The following is a 12110-nucleotide window of genomic DNA, read 5'->3' as shown; positions in this document are numbered from 1 at the left end:
ATTTTTATTGTGAAAATACTGTACAAAGGAGTTACAATTACATGGGCAAAGTAATGAGTACATTTCTTTCAAGCATTGTTGCTTCCTCCTTTGTTTCCCCTTCCCATCTCTTCGTATCCTCCCCCCCACCCCCGCCCTCGTCCCCCCCACCAAAGTTGTAAAGTTTGTTTTTCGACATAACGACTTGTACATCTCATTGTTGCAATGGGTCCTCCTGTATCCCTGTTTTAACGATTTGTTTTTTCTCTTCCCCTCCACATATACCAACATCAATATATGTTAATTTTAAAAAAGAAAGAAAAATTATCCCAAAGTCTATAATCCTAGCTACTAAAAAGTTGAGATCTGGAGGATTATAAAGTACTTTAACTTATGAACACTACTCTTTATCCAAATTAGCCTAATGCTGGGAGGAGGTGAAGGGGTCATATGAACTGGGACCTAGAGATAAAATCATTAAGTTCTGCTCCTGGCTCTGGATGGGACTATATGTCTAACTTGCAGCTGTCAAAATATCATAATTCTAGGGCTAGAAGGTAGCTCTGTGGTAGAGTGCTTGCCTTGCATTCATGAGGCCCTGGATTCCATTCTTCAACACATAAAAAAAAGCCAGAAGTGGTGCTATGGCTCAAGTGGTAGAGTGCTAGCCTTGAGGTGAAGAGCTGAGGGACAGTGCCCAGGCCCAGAGTTCAGGCCCCACAACTGACCAAAAAAAAAAAAAAAAATCATGATCCTATCTTTAAAACAGCATTTACTGTATGCTAGTTAAAAACCCAAAGCTCAAAAAAAAAAAAAAAAAAAAAAAACCCAAAGTTCAACTAAATATAAATACAGTGGCTAAGGATGGCTTTTCATTATGTGTTAATCTTCCCATTTATGATAATATTTACTTACTTGGTCAATTTGTGGCTTTTCATGGCTGTGAGAAATTCTCTGACAATCTCAGGACTCTGGTGTCTGCATGGTGTTTTTGATATGTATTTTAATGTCTACAAAAAAAATGAAAAAAAGAAGCATAAGATGAAGAAATCTAAATAAAAATGGAAAACAGTGGTTACACTTTAGTTTTAGGAAATTTCAAGTATCTTCCAAGCCACTGGCACATGCCTATATTCCTAGCTACTTAGGAGGCTGAGACCTGGAGGACTGTTGTGTTTAAAGCCAGCATTGCCAGAAAATTCCACAAGACTCATTCCTTTCCTACTAACCAACAAAAACCCAACCTGAAGAGATTAATTTAAGAGTTAATGCCAGCTGTGGCTCAAGTGGTAGAGTGCTAGGCTTGAGCTGAAGAGCTGAGGACAGCGCCCAGGCCCAGAGTTCTGGCCCCACAACTAGGCCCAAAAACAAAAAGAGTTAATGTCAGCTATGAGCAAAAAAGCTGAATCAGAGCTTTAGGTCATAAATTCAAGCTCTGGTACCAGCACTAAAGAGGAAAGTGGGGAGAAGCCAGATACAAATAGTTCATCCCTATAATCCTACTCAGGAAGCTGAGATCTAAAGATCACAGTACAAAGGAAGACTCAGCAAGTCAGAAGCAGAAGCGTAACTTTAGTGGTAGAGCACTGTGAACAAAAAATAAAAAGCAAACAAACAAAAAGCCAAATGAGAGCTCCAGGCCCTGAGTTCAAGCCCTAGCAAAAAGGAATTAAATTAAGTTTCCTTTGCTTGGCACCAATGGCTCACACCTGTAATCCTAGGTACTTGGAAGGCTAAGATCTGAGGACCGTGGTTCAAAGAGAGCCCAGGCAGGAAAATCTATGAGACTCTTATCTCCAATTAACCACTACAAAACTGAAAGTGGAATTGTGGCTCAAAGTGGTACAGCAAAAAAGCTCAGGGAAGTACCTAGGCCCTGAATTCAAGGCCCAAGACTGGCACCAAAAAAAAAACAAAAAAAAAAAACAACTGGGCTGGTAAGGTAACTCAGTGGTACAGTGCTTGCCTGGGTTTGATTCCTCAGCACCACATAAGCAGAAAAGGCCCGAAGTGGTTCTGTGGCTCAAGAGGTAGAGTGCTAGCCTTGAACTGAAGAGCTGAGAAACAGAGCTCAGGCCCAGAGTTCAGGCCCCATGACCGACAAAAAAAAAAAAAGAACCTGGCTTTGCCCTAGGCTTCTAGGGATGATCTCTGGGCCCTTGGAATGCTTTCTCTAATCAGGCATATAGTTGCTTGGGCCCCCATTACACTAGACAGGTTTACTATCTGACATACATTCGAGGCTGGTCTTATCTGTAGTTTTAGAGCAGGAAGTCTAAACACAGAGCCCAGCTGAGCTTCCCTGATTGACAACTCTGTGGATGGACACACACTTATATCCTGACTGGGAGGGAGGAGGATGATCCTGCAATGTTCCCTGGACTATTTCTACTTCTCTTGGCCATTTCCCTGTAATAAACTATAGCTGTCAACATAACAGGTTTGGTGAGTTCTGTGATCCTTCTTGGGAATTACAAAAGCTGATCATGGTTCTAAGTAGGAATTCCCAAACCTGACGTGTTCACAGTGAGGGAAGTTTTACAAGCTACTCCTAGCTTTGAAGCTTACTGATCCTGGTGGCCGGTCAAACACCTTTCTTTCTTTTTTTAAAAAAAATTTTGTTTATTTTTTTGGTACTAGGGTTTGAACCCTGGACCTCATGCTTACTCAGCTGGTACTCTACCACTTGAGCTATACCAATAGCCCCACCTTTCATTTTTATAAACAGAATAAAACCTGGATCTAGGTAAAACTACTTCAATCAGGTGAGAGGTAGCTAGTTATCAGCAGAACAAACCAATGTCCCTTAGGATAGGGCAGGCCTCCAGCAGCCCAGGCTTACTTCATAGGTGATGGTATTCAAGTTCTGTTGCCCAGAACTGTGCTTATTCTTTCCACTCTCTTTACGCTGCTCTTTCAGATCCGTTAGTAACTGGAACACCTGAGAAGAGATATACAAGACTTCTGTGAGTAAGTTTGAGAAATGTATTCCAAGATCTATGATTTCGAAGAAAAATCAGAAAATACCTCTTTCTTCTAACACACCCACCTCCCAACTTTTGGTTTAGAGCAAATAAGAGCTTTTAAATAAGTCAAATATCCAAAATTCACAAGTTTCCTTAAAATACTTAAAATGTAGGCTGGGAATGTGGCTTAGTGATAGACTGCTTGCCTAGCATGCATGAAAGCGCTGGGGTTCAATTCCTCACTACGACATAAATACAAAAAGCCAGAAGTAGTGCTATGACTCAAGTAGTAGAGTGCTAACCTTGAACAAAAGAAGCTCAGGGACAGTTCCCAGGTCCTGAGTTCAAGCCCTAAGACTAGCAAAAATAAATAGATGTTTCATATCAATACAAAATTACTAATCTCCTCTGATCTGAAAGGCACATTAGTATATGAAAGTTAATTTTCCTCAAACATAAAGGAGTTCTAGCCAGGTGCTAGTGGCTAATGCCTATAATCCTAGCTACCACTCAGAGGCTGAGATCTGAGGATAGCAGTTGGAAGCCAGGCTTAGCAGGAAAGTCTGTGAGAGTCTTTTTTTTTTTTTTGGTCATGAGGCCTGAACTCTAGGCCTGGATGCTGTCCCTGAGCTCTTCAGCTCAAGGCTAGCACTCTACCACTTGAGCCACAGTGCCACTGGGGCTTTTTCTGCTTATGTGGTGCTGAGGAATCAAACCTAGGGCCTCATGAATGCAAGGCAAACACTCTACCACTGAGCCACCTTCCCAGCCCCTGTGAGAGTCTTATCTCCAATTAATCACCAGAAAACCAGAACTAGTGCTATGGCTCAAAACGGTAGAGCACTAGCCTAAAGCAAAAAAATGCCCAGGGACAGTGCCCAAACCCTGAGTTCAAGTCCCAGGACTGACAAAAAATAAAAATTTAAAATTAGCTGGACACCAGCTCACGCCTGTAATCCTGGCTAATCAGGAGGCTGAGATCTGAGGATCGTGGTTCAAAGCCAGCCCGGGGAAGGAAAGTCCGTGAGACTCTTATCTCCAATAAAAAAAAAAAAAAAAAACCACTAGAAAACCAGAAGTGGCGCTGTGGCTCAAGCCATAGAGGGCTCGCCTTGAACTGAAGAGCACAGGGATAGCACCCAAGCCCAGAGCTCAAGCCCCACGACCAACCCCCCCCAAAAAAAATTAAAAATAAAAATAACTTAAGGGCTGGGACGGTAGCTCAGTGGTAGAGCGCTTGCCTTGCATGCATGAGGCCCTGGGTTCGATTCCTCAGCACCACATAAGCAGAAAAGGCCGGAAGTGGCACTGTGGTTCAAGTGGTAGAACACTAACCTTGAGCTGAAGAGCTGAGGGATGGCACCCAGGCCCAGAGTTCAAGCCCCATGACTGACCAAAAAAAAATTAAAAAAAAAAAAAAAAGAACCTGGCCATCTGTTACTCTATACACACAATTCACACAATAGAGATCCAGACTGCCTCTCTTTCTGAGTTTATACTTAAGACATGGGGAATACTGACAGTGAATATATGAGAGGTTGCAAAATGGTTTAGTAAAACCAAAGTGGACCCAGGCAAAATAAGATAGGTAAAAAGACTTGTATTTTCCTCTCACCAACCTACTTCTTTCCTTCTTTTCACCAGCAAAAATTCAAGCCTTTAAGTCAGCAAAAATTATAAACGTGTTATTCTTACTATAACAGTGTTAAGTCAACTATATTTGTTTCTTTTTCCTTTGATGCCAATACTGAGGCTTAAACTCAGGATCCAAGGTCTGGCTTGGCGTTCTTTCTTCTTGCTCATGACTGGGGCTCTACCACTTGAACCTGCTGTCTAGCAGTTTTTTGCTGGTTAACTGGAGTCAAGAATCTGGCAGAGGGGCTGGGAAGGTAGCTCAGTGGTAGAGCACTTGCCTTGCATGCATGAGGCCCTGGGTTAGCTTCCTCAGCAACACATAAGCAAAAAGAAAAAAGCCAGAAGTGGCACTGTGGCTCAAGTGGTAGAGCGCTAGCCTTGAGCTGAAGAGCTGAGGGACAGCGCCCAGGCCCAGAGTTCAGACCCCACGACCGGACCCAAAAATAAATAAATAAATAAATAAAATGGCTCTAATTACTCCATTACATGATACTCCATTACATGAAGGCATCGCAAATGATGATCTAGAGCCTTTGGGACTTAGGGAAGGATACCTTCTGAAAATGAAAGTCTTCCAGCTTCCTAAAGTATCATAATTTACTTGGAATATTATTCCAAGTTCCTTCAGATAACAAAATTTGTCCAAATTGAGTTTAGTAATTTCTAACCAAAATAATTCTATAATCATCACAAAAGACAAACTGAGAGGAAAATACAACAGTACACTTCAAAGCTATTTACCTCATAGTTACAGAGCAGCGCAGAATTTGCATCTTTCCTGCAAAAGAAAAGCAAGTGAATATCAGTCTTGGCTCACACCCTTTTTTTGAGTATTAAATGTCTATAAAATAATTCCTTTACCAAGATCAAGTAGTCTAGTTCAGGAGTGTGGGAATACAACCTAATACTGAGAAATGGCCTAAGGTCTTCACGGAGTTAGCTAGCTGTGGACAACTTCAGGGCAAACTTTATTTATTTATTTATTTATTTTTGTCGGTCGTGGGGCTTGAACTCTGGGCCTGGGTGCTGTCCCTCAGTTCTTCAGCTCAAGGCCAGCGCTCTACCACTTGAGCTACAGCACCACTTCCGGTTTTCTGGTGGTTTATTGGAGATAGGAGTCTCACGGTCTCTCCTGCCCGGGCTGGCTTTGAACCGCGATCCTCAGATCTCAGCCTCCTGAGTAGCTAGGATTACAGGCATGAGCCACCAGCGCCTGGCTCAAACTTTATTTTTTATGAGCATAACACACATCTATCACCAGGTAGGTGACATTCATTCCAATTTATGTAGGCAAAAATAAGAGATATCAGACACCTGGCAGGAGTTGGTTTCGGGCGGAGGGGGAAGGACAAAAGCCAAAGAGGAGAAAGGGACTCAAAAAGAAGTTTGCGTATTTCTCCATCTTGAGCCTATGTTTCTCCTCAATATTACCACCTATCTCCAATCAGCCACCAACATCTTGGGCAGCCAAGTCCTCCTGCATAATCAGCAGAAATGGTCTATGTTATAGTAACATTACCACTGGGAAATTCAATGATCAAGGATTCTGTTAACCCCAGGACCCCTCCCTCCTCCCATACACAAAGAACCCTGTTAAAAAGCAACAAAAGCTGGGCACCATGGGTTCAAGCCTGTAATCCTAGCTACTCAGGAACCTGAAATCTGAGGATCGTGGTTCAAAGACAGTCTGGGCGGGAAAGCCAGTGAGACTCTTTTTTTTTTTTTTTTTTTTTTGGGGGGGGGGGGGGGGAGGGTCCGGTCATGGGCCTGAACTCTGGGCCTGTGTGCTGTCCCTCAGCTCTTCACCTCAAGGCTAGCACTCGACCACTTGAGCCACAAGGCTACTTCTGGCTTTTTTTTTTCTGCTTATGTGGTGCTGAGGAATAGAACCCAGGGCCTCATGCATGCAAGGCAAGCACTCTACCGCTGAGCCACCTTCCCAGCACAGCCTGTGAGATTCTTTTTTTTTTGGGTCCGGTCGTGGGGCCTGAACTCTGGGCCTGGGCGCTGTCCCTCAGCTCTTCAGCTCAAGGCTAGCACTCTACCACTTGAGCCACAGCGCCACTTCCAGCTTTCTTCTTTTTGCTTATGTGGTGGTGCTCAGGAATCGAACCCAGGGCCTCATGCATGCAAGGCAAGCACTCTACCACTGAGCCACCTTCCCAACTCCCAGCCTGTGAGATTCTATCCCCAATAAACCACTCAGAAAACTGGTAGTGGCAGTGTGGCTCAAGTGGTAGAGTGTTCACCTTGAGCTAAAGAACTTAGGGACAGCACCCAGGCCCAGAGTTCAAGCCTCACAAATGACCAAAAAAATAAATAAAAATTAATAAAAAGCTACAAAACCTCAAAGGTGTTCATCTTCTTTTGCTTTTTTGTCAGTCATGGGGCTTGAACTCAGGGTCTGGGTACTGTCTCTAAGCTTCTGCACTCAAGGCTTACACTCTACCAGTTTGAGCCTAGGCCACTTCTGGTTTTCTGGTGGTTAAAGATAAGAATCTCATGGGTGGGCGGGGCACTGGGAAGGTGGATTAGGGGTGGAGCACTTGCCTTGCATGCTTGAGGCCATGGGTTCAATTCCATAGCACCACATAAGCAAAAAAAGCTACAAGTGGCACTGTGGCTCAAGTGGTAGAATGCTAGCCTTGAGCTGAAGAGCTGAGGGACAACACCCAAGCCCAGAGTTCAGGCCCCACAACTGACCAAAGAAAGAAAGAAAGAAAAAAAAGAATATGAACAACCTTATTAAAAAATAGAGGGCTGGGAAGGTGGCTCAGTGGTGTAGAGTGCTTGCCTTGCATGCATGAGGCCTTGAGTTCAATTCCTCAGCACCACATAAGCAGAAAAAGCTGGAAATTGAGCTGTGGCTAAAGTGGTAGACTGCTAGCCAGGAGTGAAAAAAATGAATGAGTTCGGGTCCCAGTACTGGCACAAAAATAAAACAAAACAAGCTGGGTGCTAGTGGCTCATGCCTATAAATCTAGCTGTAAATCTCAGGAGGCTGAGATCTGAGGATTGTAGTTCAAAACTAACCCAGGCAGGAAACTCTGTGAGCCTCATCTCCAATTAACTACCAAAAAAGCCAAAAGTAGAGCTATGGCTCAAGTGATAGCGCTCTTAAGCAAAACAGTTCAAGGATAGCACCCATACCCTGAATAAATGAATAATAATAAATGAATAGGAAAAAATAAAATTCATAAATGGAGGCTATTATTTTAAGAGATTCTCACTGCTTTTTTTTTTTTTTTTTTTTGAACTCTGGGCCTGGGCGCTGTCCCTGCACTCTTCAGCTCAAGGCGAGCGCTCTAGCGCCACTTCCAGGTTCTTTTTTCTAGTGGTTTATTGGAGGTAAGAGTCTCAGAGACTTTCCTGCTCCGCTGGCTTTGAAACGCGATTCTCAGATCTCAGCCTCCCGAGCAGCTAGGATCACAGGCGTGAGCCACTGGTGCCTGGTTCACCTAATTCTTACTGAATAAAATATGTGATGCAGAAGTTATCAGTGATATGAATCCTGCTTTATAAATAATGAAACTAAAGCTCAGAGACTAAGTAACTTGCTCCAGATCAACATAGCAAGAAGCCCAAGAGAAAAGGAATATAAACATCAAATTGTGAAAAAAGAGACTAAATGAAAATCAGTAATCAAAATCCTAAAAATTCACGTGGAGCTGACATAACATATAACAGGAACTACCACATGTTATTACACTAGAGGTGGAGTTTGATAAAGAAAACTATTAACATAAAATTTGAAAACCATGGACCAAACTATGGGCAATTTCCCCAATCAACAAATACAGTAGAACTAGGTTAACCTAGGGACTCAATCTAGACCTTAGGTAATATCAGCACCATGATCAAGCCAGCGTATAAGGCTGGACCAAACACTAAGAGTAACTCAACAAACAGCTACAATTTCATAAGTACTGCTTTGCCTAACTGAGCACACTGTACTTTGGTCACAAAGTAGTTTTAAAAAACAAAAACAAAGAAAACTAACACACGGACTGGGAAGGTGGCTCAGTGGTAGAGTACTTGCCTTGCATGCATGAGGCCCTGAGTTCAAATTCCTCAGCATCACATAAGCAGAAAAAGCAGAAGTGGTGCTGTGGCTCAAGTGGTAGAGTGCTAGCCTTGAGCTGAAGAGCTGAGGAGCAGTGCCCAGGACAAGAGTTCAGGCCCCACAATCGACATACACACACACACACACACACACACACACACACACACAAACATATAACACAGGAAGACAATGCAAAATTAGTGTTATCTGGTATACTTCAGTTAATATTAAAAATGACAAATCACATCACTTGTCCTCTGAATCAGGAAATTAGCTTACAAGGCTTCCTCCTTTTGTTGCTTGAAATTGAGTTACAATTCTCTGTACATTCAAAGCAGCTCTGTGCCTATGATATCAAGACACAAAAGCATGATCCAGGAGAAAAGACAAATGCTAATTCTCCTCAGGGCCAGCAGATAAATGTCATCCATACAACTTCATTTCCAAATCATACCCACCCTGAACATTTCATGCCCTGAGAAATCAGTCCTTGTCCCTTCAAATTACTGACCTACTACTGAAGTTAGTATTGATAATGCAAGAATCCAAAGAACCTGTATACATCCTTTCCTATAGAACACAAGAGGTGGGAAGTTCTCTTTCACACATTCTTTTTTTTTGGCGCTTGAGCCACAGTGCCACTTCCTGTTTTCTGTTGGTTAATTGGAGATAAGAGTCTCACAGTTTCCTGCCGGGCTGGCTTTAACTGTGATCCTCAGATCTCAGCCTCCTGAGCAGCTAGGATTACAGGCATGAGCTACCAGGGCCGGGCTTCACACATTCTATTTGCTTATTTACACTGTGGATCAAGCAAGTATAAGCAAGGGTTCTAAAACCAGGCTACAGGGGCTGAGAAGGTGGCTCAGTGGTAGAGCATGCCTTGCATGCATGAGGCCCTGAGTTCGATTCCTCAGCACCACATAAACAAAAATAAAAAAAGCCAGAAGTGGCACTGTGGCTCAAGTGGTAGAGCGCTAGCCTTGAGCTGAAGAGCTGAGGGACAGCGCCCAGGCCCAGAGTTCAGGCCCCACGATCGGACTCAAAAAACAAAAAAGCTACAGCTGGGCGCCAGTGGCTCACGCCTACAATCCTAGCTACTCAAGAGGCTGAGATCTGAGAATCGTGGTTCAAAGCCAGCCTGGGCAGGAAAGTCCGTAAGACTCTTATCTCCAATAAACCACTCGAAAACCAGAAGTGGCACTGTAGCTCAAGTGGTAGAGCGCTCCCCTTGAGCTAAAGAGCACAGGGACAACGCCCAAGCCCAGAGTTCAAGCCCCACAGCCGACAAAAAAATCAAAAAAAAATAAAACCAGGCTACATCCTTGCTCCTCATATACTTCTTTTTTTGTAGGTCATGGGGCTTGAACTCTGGGCCTGTGCGTTGTCCCTCAGCTCTTCAGCTCAAGGCAAGCACTCTACCACCTGAACCACAGCACCACTTATAGTTTTCTAGTGGCTAACTAGAAATAAGAGTCTCATGGACTCAGCCTCCTGAGTAGCTAAGGTTACAGGCATGAGCCACTGGCACTCGGCCTTATGTATCTATTTGGGAGCCAGTATAATAACGGATCTGAGGATCAGAGTTCAAAGCCAACCCTGTCCTTAAGACTCATCTCCAATTAGCCACCAAAAAGTCAGAGTGGTAGAGCTCCAGTGGCAGAGCACTAGACTTGAGTAAAAAAGCTGAGGGACAGTGCCCACACTCTTGAATTCAAGCCCTAATATTAGCATGCACGTGTATGCACACACAAAGTTAACAAATGGTAGATAACTCTGTGTAAAGAATATACAGGTGCTTACATTGCTATTTTTGTAAGTATTCCGTAAGTATGAAATGTTTCAAGCTAAAAAGTTAAGGAAAATGGAAATATAAAACTAAAAGAGGGCTGCTGGGAAGGTGGCTCAGTGGTAGAGTGCCTGCTTCCCATCCATGAGCCCCTGAGTTCGATTCCTCAGCACCACATAAACAGAAAAAAGCCAGAAGTGGCACTGTGGCTCAAGTGATAGAGTGCTATCCTTGAGCTGAAGAGCTGAGGGACAACTCACAGACCCAGAGTTCAAGCCCCATGACCGACAAAAAAAAAAAAAAAGCTAAAAGAGGGCTGAGAATGTGACTTACTGGTAGAGTATCAGACTAGTATTCATGAAGCCCTGGGTACAATTCCTCAGTACCACTGAAACAATGCCAGAGTGGCACTGTGGCTCAAGTTGTAGAGTACTAGCCTTGAGCAAAAGAAGTTCAGGGACAGTGTCCAGGCCCTGAGTTCAAGACCCAAGACTGGCCAAAAAAAAAAAAGTGTACCTGGGCTGGGAAGGTGGCTCAGTGGTAGAGTGCTGGCCTTGCATGCATGAGGCCATGGGTTCAATTGCTCAGCATCACATAAACAGAAAAACCTAGAAGTGGCTCTGTGACTCAAAGTGGAAGAGCGCTAGCCTTGAGCTGAAGAGCTGAGGGACAGTGCCTAGGCCCAGAGTTCAGGCCCCACAAATGACCAAAAACAAAAAAAAGTGTACCTATGATTTATAATTGAGGGGTAATATGCATTCTCCCAATGCATTTTAGAGCTACTAGAATCAGTCCCTGACACACCTGTCAATTATGCACTCAGGAACTGCTGATCTATATTGCTAACTAAGTATTATGTAATATAGTCATATGCAATCAGACTGCAAGAAACTGCCTACCTCCACAAAACTTGATATTCTCATGCAGGACTTAGAATAAATAGCATTGCTGTTACCTATAGGTGTTTATGTATTGCCTTTCAATCATAAAATCATGCTACTACAAGCTCACCTCATTCATTAATTTATTTTATGCCAGTACTGGGACTTGAACAAACTCTTGGGTTTGCTTTCTCCTGTCTTTTTTGCTCAAGACTAGTATTCTATCACTGAAGCCACACTTCCACTTCCTACAGGGGTTTAAAGCAAATATTCCAAGTAAATTTCAAAGACTGAATCTATGTCACAGGGAAATAGCTACTGATTTTCCTTAAGTAATGAGTTAGTTGACTGAAACAATTTGAAATTTAACCTACAAAATCTGCTAAATTTGCTGAGCCAATTTATTTTCCACTTTGAAAAACCAAATTCTGAATGAACAGAACAAAATGAACTAATGACACGTTCCTTAAAGCACACACAGACACAAAAACCCAGACAAACACTATTACTTGCCTCACAGTTATCTTACGAATACAATGACGAACAGTATTGCTCAATTTCCCTATCTCCAACCTATGCTATCAATTCATGTTCTGAAAGACTAAACTTTGGTTCTACAAGAAATTGCAAGCTTTGAAGTCAATGAGCAATTTAACCTGTAGCATCCTTTCAGAGCTAGCAAACAAATATCATCTTCAGTCCTGTTACTAAATTGCTGTTACTATTCACTTTTTCTAAATCTCAATCAGTATTTTCTAGCTATAAACATGGAAGAAATTCTGAAATAACTTCTACAAAAC

At 42.9% G+C, this 12110-nt stretch overlaps 1 protein-coding gene across 1 annotated transcript in view; it reads right to left on the bottom strand.

The window, feature by feature from the left end:
- Window positions 1–12110, bottom strand: part of LOC122114832 (CGRP receptor component) — a 34164-nt gene that overhangs the window by 17897 nt on the left and 4157 nt on the right. Inside the window, exons 2-4 of the mRNA XM_042688084.1 lie at window positions 5322–5358; window positions 2822–2920; window positions 895–989 (exon numbers count right to left, since the gene is read on the bottom strand). Coding sequence (XP_042544018.1) covers window positions 895–989; window positions 2822–2920; window positions 5322–5358 — 231 coding nt within the window. The remainder of the gene's footprint in view (window positions 1–894; window positions 990–2821; window positions 2921–5321; window positions 5359–12110) is intronic.

This window comes from Dipodomys spectabilis, unplaced genomic scaffold, assembly GCF_019054845.1.
Source record: "Dipodomys spectabilis isolate Male_0828 unplaced genomic scaffold, ASM1905484v1 ptg000112l, whole genome shotgun sequence".
NCBI classification, from domain to species: domain Eukaryota; kingdom Metazoa; phylum Chordata; class Mammalia; order Rodentia; family Heteromyidae; genus Dipodomys; species Dipodomys spectabilis.
The sequence above is the reverse complement of the archived record's forward strand: the minus strand, read 5'-3'. Positions and strand labels throughout refer to the sequence as shown.